Source organism: Lycorma delicatula, chromosome 1 (genome assembly GCF_047948215.1).
Source record: "Lycorma delicatula isolate Av1 chromosome 1, ASM4794821v1, whole genome shotgun sequence".
Classification (NCBI taxonomy): domain Eukaryota; kingdom Metazoa; phylum Arthropoda; class Insecta; order Hemiptera; family Fulgoridae; genus Lycorma; species Lycorma delicatula.
Genome location: NC_134455.1, coordinates 293450203 through 293465644, shown reverse-complemented (window position 1 = coordinate 293465644; position 15442 = coordinate 293450203). Strand labels below are relative to the sequence as shown.

The following is a 15442-nucleotide window of genomic DNA, read 5'->3' as shown; positions in this document are numbered from 1 at the left end:
TTTAGATTTAATTTTTGTTTTTAGTTTTTTCTTATACACTGTGAACTGAAAAATCATTAATACACAGATATTCACAAATCAAAGAGCTATGTTTCATAACAATTCATCAAATGTAAGCTTCAAAATTTAAATTATTACTGATCATGCGTATATGAATGAAAGTAAATAGCTGACATACATCATCATGAGGACAATACCGGCTGCAACATATTCAAGGACAAAGGTACAGTACAGTAACTCAGCTACAACAACCACTGCACCACAGATGAACTCTATAAGATATATGAGCGAATGTGTTAAAAAAGTCAAGAGTTTATTGTAAAAAGGAAAATCTGAACCTATGTTATAATTTTAACCCTCAACAAATTACTGACACCAAAATGTTTTGTGTAAAATTCTCATTTATATTCACAGCAACTTATGAAAAGATATAAAACAATATAATCTACTATGAACAATTCAGCAGAAATAGTTTTGCAAAGATAATCAGTTTTGACATTTGTTTTAACTTATTTTGTTTTGATTGACTTGTGGTGTATAGTTCATGTATTTAACTTATGTAACTGATATTTGAATATACATATTTATTTATTAATAACATGACAGAAACTAAATAACACTTATGATTAACGTTTTTATTAGTAACAATAACAATACGATCTTTGCATTATGTGAATTAAACCTAATTCATTCTTCACATCTGACTGAATACTACTGATACCATAATGGCAAAGTGAAATAGCTATATTGAGGAAAATAACAGTAGTATTACAGTAAAAGGAAATGATATGAATATTAAATTTTATTAAAGCAGCAGTTTCTAGTACATTAAATTATGACAATTTTCTCTAGGAAAAAATGATATCCGAAAGTATAATTAATTAAGAAGTACTAAATTAGCTTAAGTAAAACAACATAGCTAGAATATATTTTGAATAAATTAAAATTAAATAAGCGTTATGTTTTCTCTAAATAAAGATACACAGTAATATTCATACTTTAAATTGTACTTCCTTTGTGAGAGAGTAAACTTTCTTGATCTGCGGGTCAATTGGAAGGCCTGCAGAAAATGGACTATAGTGGCTTCATCAGTTTCCTCACACTGAGCAGAACAGTTGAGGGGGGTACAAGTAGCATAGTACCCCGGGTGGCTAGAGACCACCTGGACAGTTGATTAGCTGGAGACAGGCATGTTGACATCGAACCACGGTTAGAGAAATACCTAAAAATGACAGAACAGCTGTCGGCAGAAAAACGACTGCAATGCCGAGGGTATGGTTATCCATGCAGCCAAGAGATGTAGCACCGTTTTCACGAGGGCAGATCCTGTCAGCGAGCTGGTGACTGCACTGCCGAGGGCATGGTTTTACCATGCAGCCATGAGGTGTAGCATCATCTCGATGATGGAAGTATGAAGTAAATGTCACCCGGGTCTCTTTGATGGAGCTGAGTGGGAGCAGGAGGTCTGTCCTCCTTTCTCTGGGAGACCAGAGTCCATACTGTTATAATACCAAAGGTTTCAAATAAGTTGAGTTCACTAAGGGAACTGGGTATAAATTTCATTGTTGTGAACATTTTCTTGTGGTATGTTTTATTTTGCTGTTAGAACTCGAATATTTACGAGACATTTACAGTTATTAGCTTACTTACTTTATGGTAGAACTAGGCGTGGGTTTTGTGCTTCTGCAAACTCAGTTAGCTAGTTCAGAGGGCAATGAAGTAGGACATTCAAGATGCTCGAAAGAAGCCTACAGCGAAGGTGAAGGTCGAGTCAAAATATTCACTAATGTAAATGTTTACAGAGGCATTTACATCAGTGGTATCCCAACCAAGGCGTGGCCGATTACTGTGAGAATTAATCAGTTCGAGGGTCAAAAGACGACCTCTGTTAAAGCCAATCAGGGCTATGAACAGGGGTGAGGGGAGGGTGTTGTGGTGACCGGAATGTGTCTTCCCCTACAGGGGTTGGAATGTACTCCTTGGCGAATTTTAAGTATTAAAAATGAAATTTCTATTTTTACTAAGGTTGTTTCTTAGTTTCTAAAAGTTTCTTTTAATTTACAAAATAGCATGAATCATTTTAATATAGTTGTAGTTAATTAGAACAATGTTAGTTACGAAAATGTAAACGCGATAATACATAATATAGCCTAAAATATGTTTGTCTTTCTTTAAGTTTAATGTTTTTTTTTTAATATTACTTAAATAAGCCTCCTAAATTCGCTTTTATGTTATTTAATGTTTTAACTTTCATTCTCTTCCTCTTTCACTCCTGACATTATTTCCACCTCTTTCTGCAGTATTTCACAGTAGCTTCCTGGAATTACTTTTCCATTCAAATGCAATTTTTAAACACATTTAACCATAAAATAGAAAAATCAAGAATTTAATATAGAAAATACAATATATAAAAATATATATATATATATTTTTAATATATATCAAAAATATTTCATACCTAAACTGTTTCTATTAAATAAATAATAGATAATTACTCATATGGTAATTAATCATGAGTAAGATATCTGTGTTACTTAATAACTTCACAATAATTAAATAATCCACAATAAATGAAATGATTCACCAAAAATATTTATTATTAGTGGATTATTAATTAACACATTAAATATGCAGTTAAAAATACTTTTTATAATGGAAGATCTTTAAAATTAGTTAAACAAGAATTATAAGATATTAAAAATTGCAGGATTTTAATTTTGTTTTAAGAATAATTTAACATTAGAATTAATAACTTATATTATTATCTTTTATGACCGCACAAGAACATATCCATTCAGTCAGTCCATTATCCAAGTCTCTTCAAAAGACTGTTTGGGCCTTGCAGTTCTCTCAGTATTTTTTCATATATTCCGATCTTTGTGCCCTTTCTTGTTGAAAATGTTTGTGTTCTGAATTTTTTTCTTGTAAGTGTGAAGTGAGTGTTTTTTCTCTTGATTTTCTTGTTTAATTTTATCTTATCTGTGGTCTCTTCTGGTCTAAGGCCAATTTCCTTCAGATCCTCTCTTATTTCTCTGATCCATCTACATCCTGTCTTGGTGTTTTTTGAGTTTGGATTGTACTGTACCAGCCGTTTCAGAAGTCTTGAATTTCGCATCATCATGATATCTGAAGAATCCAATTCTACTCTTACACATGGTATCAATGAAGCCATGTTCTAACACTTTGTACATGTCTTTGTTGGGCACAATACATTAGTGCCCGCCCATCTTTCTGGTACTTTTTATTGATGCAGGTTCTTCCAATTCTTGTTTCAATATTCTGGAGTCTGTCTGTCTTTGAGTGTTCGTTCAGGTAGAAGAGTCTTTCTGCTGCATAAGTGGCTTCTGGTTTTATAACTGTGTTGTAGTGCCTTATTTTTGTGTTTATTGATAAACATTTTTTATTGAAAAGTACCAAGTTAATTTTTTAGCTTTAGTTAGTTTGTTTCTTCTTATTTGGATCGACATTTTTTTTGTTTAGGTTATTTGTTATTATTTCTCCAAGCTATTTAAATTGGGTTACTATTTTGATTTTATTATCATTTATGTTAACTTGATGTTATCATGTTGGTTTTTGGGGCATAATTTGTCTTTTCGAATGATGTTTTGAAACCAATTTTTTATTTGCAACGTTTTGAAGTTCTAATATCAGTAATTTAGCTTCATCGATGTCGTTTGCTAGTGGTGCCAAGTTGTTGGCAAAACCAAGACAGTTTATTTTGATTTTTTAACCTAATTTTAGGGGGCATTTTTTGATCCATTCCCTTATTACCATTTCTAGAGTGCAGTTGAATAAAGCGGTGGGAGCCCACTGCCTTAGCACAGTCCTGTTTTGATCTCAAATGGTTCCAAGAGCTCACCTCTGAATTTTACCTTTGACTTAGTATTTGTGAGGGTCAGTTTCATCATGTTTATTAATTCGGTATGTAGTTCAAGGTGTCTTGGAATTTTTAGCAGGGATTCTCTGTGGATGCAGTCATAAGCTTTCTTGAAATCTAGAAATGTTATCAACATGTCTTACATACTTATACTTTAAATAATTACCACCAAGCACAGTAACGGAACTTAGATAACTATTACCAAAAGTCAACTTTCACGGTATACTGCATCATCAGCTGGTACAAAATTCTAAAAATACATCAACAAAAACAAATGATAAATAAATAAAAACTAGAAACATAAACTTCAATATCGTCACGCCTGGTGATGATACATTTAAAATTTTAAATTTATTATCATTCCAGTTGGCATTAGGTTATGTTTTTCAAGTTTTGAGGGTACTGAAGTTTACGTTTCTAAGTTTTTAGTTTTTATTCATTTATTTTTTTGTTTTTGAATGTTGATGCGGGATACCACGGAAGTTGACTTTTGGTATTATTTTTCTAAGTTTTATTACTGAGTTTGGTGGTTGTTTTTGTTATTTGGCACAGTGGTCAATAAGTTGATGAAATATTTGAATTTTCAGAAAGATACTTATATTTACCAATGTCTTATATACTTCTTAAAAAGATACAAAATGTGTTTCAATCCAGTGTTTATGATAATCTTTTATTGTTGAATCTAGGTTTTTCTCATTTATCGCCAATAATGCCAAACTGCCAACATGAGTTCGCTTGATTATTTAACCCAATATAACTACTAACATTGGTTTAATTGTTTGAAGTCTATAAATGAGCCAATTCTTCAACAGCAGTTTCATAATTCATTCCAGTAGGAATTTTTTTTAGATAGAATGAAGTGTTCTGTCATAATTCAACTCATACTAAAATTAACTACAACCATATTTCAATTAACAGCAACTTATTAAGCCTCTTTAGGTAAGAAAAAGTTTATTTTAAATGACATCATTAATAAATTTAATACAATGGGACAGAAAGTAAGATGGATAATGAAGAATTAAAAATTAGAATAGAATAGAGTTTACAAGAAGCCATAAAATATAATTTTGGAAATAAATTATGAAGAATGTCCAGAGTACAAAGATGAATAAAAAAAATTGAGCTGGTAAGCTAACAGATTTCATACAGGAAAAAAAAATGTGCTGGTATCAAAACATAAGTTTGCAATTAGAAAGAAATTCTAAATGTATTTGAATAGAGTGCAGCACCCAATGTGATATATGAAAAGAAAGGGAAATGAGAAATGTAATAGTGGAGAGTCTTTTAAGATAGGATATGATAGGAGAACAAAGAGTTAAAGGCAGTCTAGTAAAAAGGACAAATCTGGTGGACATAAATATTAAGGCAGTCAGGAATTTTGACGATAAAAAAAAGGGCAAAGGTAAAAACAGTATTGAAAAATAAATATTAGGATAAAATGAAAATAGTTAATTAAGAATGTAGGATGTTAAGAAATTAAGATTTAGAAATTGACACACAAAAGAAAAAGATGGAGGATCAAACTGCTTATAAGAATAAGGAGGTAAGATAATGCGAAAATAAAGAATCGCACTAAAAATGCTGGCCATAAAATAAAATATGAGAATCGGATTCATAATAGGTGTAATACCACAATAGCTACTTAATAACTCTGTTCAAATTGTTTTTTTATTTAAATATTTATTTATATTCTAAAAAATTACAAACAGTGTTTTCAGAAACATATAAATCTTTTGTTTCAGTTAATATACAAAAAACTTTCTATAGATTAACCAGTTTTACAAATGTTCATGCTAATTTATAAAATAATGTAAGAAAATCATAAAAATGTACTAATTAACAACAAACATATTCCAAAAGAAGCAGTAAAAGGCTAAAACAGCAAAGTTATTAAAAATACAAATAACTAAATATATTAAACAAAATATATTTTCTAATGATAAATCAAAGAATAGTACCAAAACAACTGATAAAAATTAATAAAAAAATTTTTCATAACAATTTGATCACTGGATATTTAAAAATAATGTTTCATGAAAGAAACATTCACCAAACAAAAACTGCTTTTAAAATTTAAGAAAAATGAATCCCTTACTTGTGGGGAGCTTCAACAATTAATTTTTTCTTCAGGAAAGTGATACATTAATTCCCTTCTCTGGCCCCTGCTTTTTAAGACTATGATACATGTAAAACATCTAAGGAACAAATGGCACTAATTTTAACAAATTTCTCTTTCTGAGAGAAAAGATGTTTATTATACAGTCAGTCAATGTAATGTATAAATTAATCTAACGTAGAATAAATTGTCACTTGTTGGTCTGAAATAGCCTACAGTCAGTGGTGTGGACTTGGCATGTTGATATGTAACAGTATATCTGGCTCAGTGAAGGTCACTTCACTCCACACTTACCTTAGAAAACCTGTAATATGTTTGTTATTCTTGAGAATGGCTTTTCTATTTTTGCAAGTGACATAAGATGCCTTATGTCAGGCTACCAAAAAAAAACTTATCTTCAGGGATTACATTTTGTTCATTTTGGGGTAAACTAACCACATAATTGCATCCAATTCTACAATTTCACAATACATTTTTTCCCTTAATAATAAAAATGTTATCCTGAAAGTTGTAATGTAATAAAATTTCTACTACCACTGTTTAGACACATTACACAACAGAACTCTGCACATTCATAGAACCTGTAATATGTTTGTTATTCTTGAGAATGGCTTTTCTATTTTTGCAAGTGACATAAGATGCCTTATGTCAGGCTACCAAAAAAAAACTTATCTTCAGGGATTGCATTTTGTTCATTTTGGGGTAAACTAACCACATAATTGCATCCAATTCTACAATTTCACAATACATTTTTTCCCTTAATAATAAAAATGTTATCCTGAAAGTTGTAATGTAATAAAATTTCTACTACCACTGTTTAGACACATTACACAACAGAACTCTGCACATTCATAGAAGCACACCTATACATATGGCTATATAACGTGTAATCATTCTTTACATTCTCACCTGATACATCACCCCCACCATCATTAATAATCAGATCAGTCTGACTCTGGTGATCATCATTAGTTGAAAACAGAACCTCTAATGTTCCACTTTCAACACCATCAATTGAACAACCGGTTGATGACAAATCATCAAATCCAATTGGTGGTGGAGGCAGAGGTATAGGAAAATCAGCTGCAGTTGGTACACAGAAATTTTCCTCTTCATTCCTGTAAAACAAGAGATTAATAAATTAATTGTATTCATTGTCCATTGTCAATTGCCAATGAAAAATAAACAAAATAAAATTTTAATTCACTACCTGATTTAGGCAACAGTAAAAATAGATTGATTTCATTTGTAACAAAATATATTTTGTTTAAAAAAAAAGAAAAATTTACTTGAGCATATTGTTATGAAGTATATATTCAGATTTACTGGAAACTTTTGATACGATTTCTTAAATAGAAAACATACAAAAAATAAAAGCATACTTAAACATATTTTTGGTGAATTAGTCTATTTTATTGTTTTTCTTCAGCATTTTATTTTTATTTATTATTTCTAAATTTTGTCATTCACTGAAAATTTTTCCAATATCAAAGAATGTGTGTTAAGTTCAACTGATGTCATTGTCAAATTGAGAGCTTTGACAGTAAGAGTTCAAAGCTGTCCAAAGTTTAAATAGTTCAATACTGTATTCACTATAAATACTTGTCTTATGGGAAAGTTGTAAATTGACACTATTATCTTTGAAGTTTTAAAATAAAAATGAGAAATTGTCATAAGGAAAAGACCTAAACTCTCATGTACAAATAGATGATTTCAAAAACTGGCTTTACGTATAACATTGTCTTGGCTGCTCCACAATGACAATGTAGTCATGTGTATAATTATTAGTCATTCAGTATAATTATGCACAAATTAAGATGATTGTACTTCTGCAGCCTCTAAACTCTTCTGACTTGGCCTCAGAAAACCTTTCTCCCCAAATCAATTTTAAAGTACGCAGATCAGACACAACCGAAGAAATTAAAGAAACCTGTAAACAGCGGTGCAGACAATTCCATGAAAATTTTTATAACTGCTTCCTGAAGGAAAAAAAACGTTAGGTTAAGTGTATCAATAGAGGGAGTGGACTTCTTTTAAGAAAGATAAGATAAACTGTTTTCAGACTAGCTCGTAATATTTATATGACTAAAGTTTCATTACTTTTTGAACAAACTTTATACAAAATAAACACTGCATTTCCGACTGCAGAATGTTCCATTACACTTGCAATATCAATTTTACTTTACATAGAAAATATGCTAATTTACTGCGTTAAACAAATTTTATAATGTTAAATATTTACGTTATAGGGCAATTTCTTTTAAGTAAGAAAATTTATTAAGATATATTTTAATTTTAATTAAATTTTAACTGTCCTTAGACAATTACAAAGATGGAAAATAATGGAGACGCATCGTAAAATCATTCTGACATGCCAAATTGACAATTATAATCAATTAATTTGACACAAATGCAAGTTGATTTTTTTAATATGTACTAAACAGTAAATAACAAAATAATTAAAACAGAAAGAAAACTTGATATATCAAAAATGATTATTTACTCCAAAATGTGCCTATATTAAACTAATATTGATAAAACAGTAATAAAAAAAAATGTTATAATGTACCATGTATTTTCAACTCCCATGACTCTGCATTTATTATTGCTATTATTATTATTATTTATATTGGAAGTGGAGCTTATGATGTTTTTATTATTAAAACTGTTAATTGTAGCAGAGTTATTTAATTTCACCACTGATAACTGGTTTTCACCGAGTTCAATTTCAGTAACCGTTGCACTGTCCATTCACCAAATTGAAAAATTAACAGTATATGTACTATGAAACAACAATAATAGATGTAGAAATATGCATTATAATACCTGAAAACAGAAATATAAATCATATATAAATAAATAGATATTATGTAAAAGAATACAGGCAAGAGGGAACAACTTCCAACATACTGCTTATGGTTATATTATTTTCCTGAATCTGAAATAACAGAATTAGTATATATATATATATATCCCATGTTTATACCAACTTCAACTATAGGCCTATCATAATCTACATAAAAAATATTTCTTTTTATAAATATGGTGTATTATGACTTCCTTGTACACCCATTAAATTACATATACACACTTTTTTCAAATGAAAAGTACATAAAATTTTATTTCATTAATAACTTCTGATATCTTTTATTTTTTTGTTAAATTATTATTTACTGTAAAACGTTTTTTTATTATCAAAGGTTAACCATTATTAATAAATCTAAATATAAAAGTTAAAAAAAAAAAGTGAGATGAAGTTGGATTCAAGCCTTCCCCTTGTAAGATCCAAATATTTCATTAATTAAAATTTTATTTGGCTATAACTCTAACCAATAAAAATAAGTACCATATTATATATCGTTAAAAAGCTCTCAATGAGGGCTTATCACTGCAGTTAAAAAAGTCCAAAATCCAAATTTTTTGAATTTTGGCCTTTTTTTTTACATTTTTGGTCCAGTCAAATGCAATCAAAAGGAGAGGTGCAAAACTAGATGTTACAACAGTCCTAAATCAAAAATTTCAACATTCTACGGCATATCATTTTTGAGTTATGCGAGATACATATGTACATACATATGTATGCCGAAACTAGTCAAAATGAATTCAACGATGATCAAAATGGATATTGCCGTTGAAATCTGAAAACCAAAATTTTCTGTAATCACAATACTTTCTTTACTTCGTACAAGATAGTAAAATGCAGTTATTATAGTCAAACTAACAAAACGACAAAAGAAATAGAAGTATATATTTTTATTTAATACTTAGTATGCTTACATTAAGGAAACTGAACTTAATATCAATTATAGAAAAAAGGAAATTTTTACTTACAGAAGAGTAGTTCTAAAACCAGTATAAGATGTTCAGTATGGACTGAGTTTCAAAAGCACATACTCAATGAACCAAGAGTTTTAGGGCTTAATTTTTTTTCAACTAGAGAAAAATGGATCAATACACTACAAAACATTCAAAGAATGTACAAAGTGGTAATAATATGTATTCAGTTCTCAAGCAAGAAGGCATCTACACACCTCATATTTATTACCTTCTATTAAAAATGTCAGATAAGCATGAAAAGGAAGAACAAGTCAATAAAATTTTATTGAAAATTTTGTCTGCATACAGATAGTGAAGACAATAGTGAAAAGGGCAACTATCCACAAGTTGTAGCCATAACATTTTTTGATCATGTACATTTTCAGGAGAAAAAACTATATACACTATAAACATAAAATACTATACAATATATGGAAAGCTTTAAATAAATGAAAACAGTATACACGAGGGAGGTCTGAAAAGTTCTCGACCTAGTCCATGGATCGCCGCACTAGCGTATGATTTATTCCCTCCACATGTTAGCACAACTGTTAGAAGGTGCCATGTTAAACTGCAAGTCATTCCATCCAGCATTTGGTTATAGACAATTACCTGAATTAGTTGTAATGCGTGTGTTGTTAGAAATGGAAAAAATTGAGTATCGTGCAGTGATAAAATTCTTTGTAAAAAGGTTTGTCACCAACTGAAATTCAACTGAGAGCTGTAAACATATATATATATATATATATATATATATATATATATATATATGGTGACTCTTCTTCAATTTCCATTGTGAAGAAATTGGCAGCTGAGTTTAAACGTGGCCGTTACAATGTCCAAGGTGATCCACGTGAAGGACATCTGAAAAGTGAAACCCACTGGAAATCATAGAAAAACTGCACAATATGATTTTGGAAGATCAGTGTACAAAGGTGCGTGAAATTTCTATGACAGTAAAGATTTCAAAAGAACATGTTGGTTACATTTTATACAAAGAATTGCACATAAAAAAGCTTTGTGCAAAATGGGTGCCATGCGAGCTCACAGCAATCAAAAACACATTTGCACAACACTTTCCTAACAATGCTTGACATGTTTTATGTAAAACACAAAAATACAAGTGATTTTCTACGTTGATATGTGACAATGATGAAACGTGGATTCACCATTGCAGACTAGAATGGAACAACAATCTATATAGTGGACAGAAGCCGATTCTTCAGCTCTGAAGATGACAAAAACGATGGCATCAGTGGGATTGGTCATGGCGTTGGTTTTATGAGATCCAAAAGGAATTCTATTAAACAACTACCTTGAAAACGTAAAACAATAACTGAGGAATACTATTTTAACCTTCTAATGAAACTTGGATACAAAAATTTGTGAAAGCAAACCCAGCTTGCAGAAGAAAAAAATCAAGAAGCAACTGTGGATGTAGTCAGGTACTTTGCAGCACTTTCAGAGGAACACTTTAAAGAGGATAATGGCGCTGGAACACTGCTGGATGATATGTATTAATATTAAAGGAATTATGTTGAAAAATAACAATTCTTTGAAAACATAAATTCTCATTTTCACTATCAAGACGAAAACTTTTCAGACCACTCTTGCACAATTCATCCCACATTCCCTCTCATGCAATGTAATTACAATAAATCAAGATTTTAATGGACATGATGAAAAGGGACAAAATCTTTCAAAGTGAGAGTTGATGATTTGCATATGATCAGAAACAAAGCACAAAAGATTGGCAACAGTTGACAGAGATTTTCTATTATTATAATTACATACAGCTGGTTGAATACTCTTTTGCAAAAATAATCTTTCTAATTTTTGTATATTATTTATATCACTTAAATTCTTTGATAACATATTTTATATATGCCTGTAGTAACTAAAGAATACAATGTAATTGAGTAACATAGCCAGATTTTTCTATTAGGGATAGGATGAACATACATGTTCCAATACAGCTCATGTATACAAATGAGAATAATGTTGGCATTTTTTTTTTTTTTGTCTTCAGTCATTTGACTGGTTTGATGCAGCTCTCCAAGATTCCCTATCTAGTGCTAGTCATTTCATTTCAGTATACCCTCTACATCCTACATCCCTAACAATTTGTTTTACATATTCCAAACGTGGCCTGCCTACACAATTTTTCCCTTCTACCTGTCCTTCCAATATTAAAGCGACTATTCCAGGATGCTTTAGTATCTGGCCTATAAGTCTGTCTCTTCTTTTAACTATATTTTTCCAAATGCTTCTTTCTTCATCTATTTGCCGCAATACCTCTTCATTTGTCACTTTATCCACCCATCTGATTTTTAACATTCTCCTATAGCACCACATTTCAAAAGCTTCTAATCTTTTCTTCTAAGATACTCAGATTGTCAAAGTTTCACTTCCATATAAAGCGACACTCCAAACATACACTTTCAAAAATCTTTTCCTGACATTTAAATTAATTTTTGATGTAAACAAATTATATTTCTTACTGAAGGCTCGTTTAGCTTGGGCTATTCAGCATTTTATATCGCTACTGCTTTCCATCTTTAGTAATTCTACTTCCCAAATAACAAAATTCTTCTACCTCCATAATCTTTTATTTCTATATGCCAAAATGTTGGCATTAGAAATCAAAAAAAGAAAAAAATTCCTAAACTAATTACATAGAAGACTATGTTCAATTCTATTCTATGTTCAAATTCAGAAGATTATGTTCAATTCTCTAATGGAAAAAAGAAAGAAAGAAATTCAGATGATCCAAGTTGGATTTACATCTAAAAGAATCAGTGAGATTATTTTTATGATCCATTAAAGATACAATAAAAAGTTAATAAAAGACAATTTTCTCTTTTTACCAATAACTAACTTATCACATTATCTCATTTGTTTTGAATAGAATTATATTAATTTTTAAGTAGAAAGATAATATGCTGAATGTCTAAACCAGTTGGTCATAGCTACAATCCATAGTCAAGGTATACTTTTTACTGTTTCATATCATTGGAAGGAAAAGAAATACCTGATTGAGTATCCAACAACTATAACTATATACACAATAAATAAATAAATAGCTACTCTATTATTTAGCAGCATTACCTCTACTTACATTTTGTTTAACTGTGTGATTTGAAGTTAATGTAAAAAAGAAAAACACATTTGCTCATAAAAGACATTTAGAAAAACAATAACTACCTCAAAATGAGATTTATATTCTATAATCGTCACAGCAGATCATACTAATGAGCTCTGAATACATTTGGTATTTTTAATTAACATATATAAATTAATTGTTAGCATGTTACATCTGCACTGAAATATTTCCTATGAAACTATCCTTGTGGAGTAGGTCTGAAATCTACCAAGCATGATTTCATTATTACAAGTTGTACATTCTTTAAAAATGACCATTATTATCTTATATTAATTAGGCCTAATAATATTGCTACAGCCAGTTATATTCAGATATTTCTCGGCAATAAAGTAAACAGTTTTACTGAAAAAATAAAACATACTTTTAACATGCTTTAATTTTTTTAACTCTAATTTTTTATACTGTATGGGATAAGTGTGAAGGGTTTTTAACTGCCTTTAATAAAGGATCATTTCAGATAAGGATAAATAATTGTTTGATAACAATCTGATTAGAATATTTACCATTTTCGTTTACAGATACACAGTACTACAAAACAGAAAATGAATTTAAATTCTGAGATGCTCTTACTCCTTGACAGTTGACATTGCTATACAGTAAATATAAAGAAACAGTAAAATATAGGAAACAGCAAAAAAAAAGTCTAGGCTAATTTGGAGATAATTAAGTTTAAAAAAGCAAAGGAATAAAAACGGATGTATATTCTATCTGACATACAACCAAACTAGGAAAGGTCGGGTTTACAGTTGGATCTACAAACCAAAAGTAGTGGATCAAGTAAAAACAATATTACGTACAAAATTGTGGCTAAATTATTTTTTGAATTAACAAAAAATCTGAAAAAAGCTATTCTTCGTTTCCCCTAAGACACATGTAACAGCTTATGATTGGATCATACTTTGTATAACCTCATTCATAATCTATAAATAAGTAATTTAAAACTAATTAGTTATCGGAACACAATGAAATTAACAAAAACAAAAGGGATTAACTAATTAATCAAATAAAAATATTAATATAAGATTACCTCACAATGGGCCACTTTCATCTCAATTCAAAACGGCTCTATAAATAAAAATATAGAACAAATATTTTGGTTCCTATCATTCCCAAAATACAACATACGCTTATTAAGGAACTTAATGGAAGACGTTGTGAAAAATTGCAATAAAATCCTAAATAAACGAATATTATAATATTTACCGGAACTTATCTAGGTAACATCTCAACTTTTTAAAAACGAGGTTACCTGCTTTGGATCTATAAGTTACCGCACCAACAGCAGTCGTTACGTATCGCTGAAAACATTTTGCATTTCTCCTGAAGTTAATTTTTTTCAGAAATTATTAAACTTACAAGTTAAAATGCATTTTATTGAAATATTTGATGTAATTTTTCTAGTTGCTGAAATTATTTTCTTGTCTTAAATAATGTGTATACATGTAATATGTGAAAAAAATATTGTTTTGACTAAATATGAATTATACATCTTTAAAGAAATTATTGAAACATAATTATCTTAATTTAATAAACATTAAGAAAAAAAAAATTTTTATTTTTTACTATTTTGAAAAAGCGCTAAATTTAAAAAAAAATTCTACAATTTATTCGTAATAGTAATATTTTATTAATTAGAAATGTTATACTGACACACATTGCATGCGTAAAGATAGGTAATAAGTAGAAAAATGCATTAGCGAATGTTTTTTTCTATAAATATTTAATGGTTTACATTCTGGATTCCAGTAAATTACAGCAGTCTATCAAAGTGTGAAAAGTTCATTCCAGAAACCTTGTATACACGCCACTTAATTGGTTATAGATTTTCTTCTTTCTTTATATCTTTAACCTCCAGAACCACCATAAGGTATTATTTCACAGGATGATATGTATGAATGTAAATGAAATGTCTTGTACAGCCTCAGGTCGCTCATCCCTGAGATGTGTGGTTAATTGAACCCAACTACCAAAGAACACTAGTATCCATGATCTAGTATTCAAATCCGTATAAAAGTAGTTATAGAATGTCTAGATGAAATGATATGTTTAAGAAGGTTAACCTCTTACATTTAACAATTAATCTGATGGAGATTTTTTTCCTGTATTATAGAAGTTTTAATAAAGATGTACATTTTGTACTGAAATTATTTAAATCTCTTCCATCCATGGACTGAAGTCAGGGCATTTAAATCTTCCAGCACCAAAGCATTAATAAATTCTCATAAGCTCTAAGCATCTACCCTTAAAGCCATAACACTCCAAGATTTTTACCTAGAGATAATGACCCAGTAGTAAAAATCGTTTGATGAACCACAAAATAAGTTGGCTTATGCTTTTAGCACCTTTAGCATCTTAGCGTCTTTATATAAAGACACCTAGGCTGTGAACAATGACTTGCAATGAATTAAAAAGATTTAAGATAATGTTTCATGGAAGAATCTTAAAAGTTTCATAGAAAAATTATGTAACT

The 15442-nt window shown here is 29.7% G+C and overlaps 1 protein-coding gene across 2 annotated transcripts in view; it reads right to left on the bottom strand.

Moving 5' to 3' along the window:
* The window catches only part of LOC142332842 (uncharacterized), a 103055-nt gene extending 88790 nt beyond the window's left edge, over positions 1-14265 (bottom strand). Inside the window, exons 1-3 of one of the 2 annotated variants that reach the window (XM_075379487.1) lie at positions 14000-14265; positions 8563-8819; positions 6903-7111 (exon numbers count right to left, since the gene is read on the bottom strand). In XM_075379487.1, the coding sequence (XP_075235602.1) occupies positions 6903-7111; positions 8563-8744 (391 nt within the window). In that variant the 5' untranslated portion in view covers positions 8745-8819; positions 14000-14265. The remainder of the gene's footprint in view (positions 1-6902; positions 7112-8562; positions 8820-13999) is intronic. The other variant, XM_075379494.1, reaches the window with a different exon arrangement.
* Positions 14266-15442: the final 1177 nt, after the last annotated feature.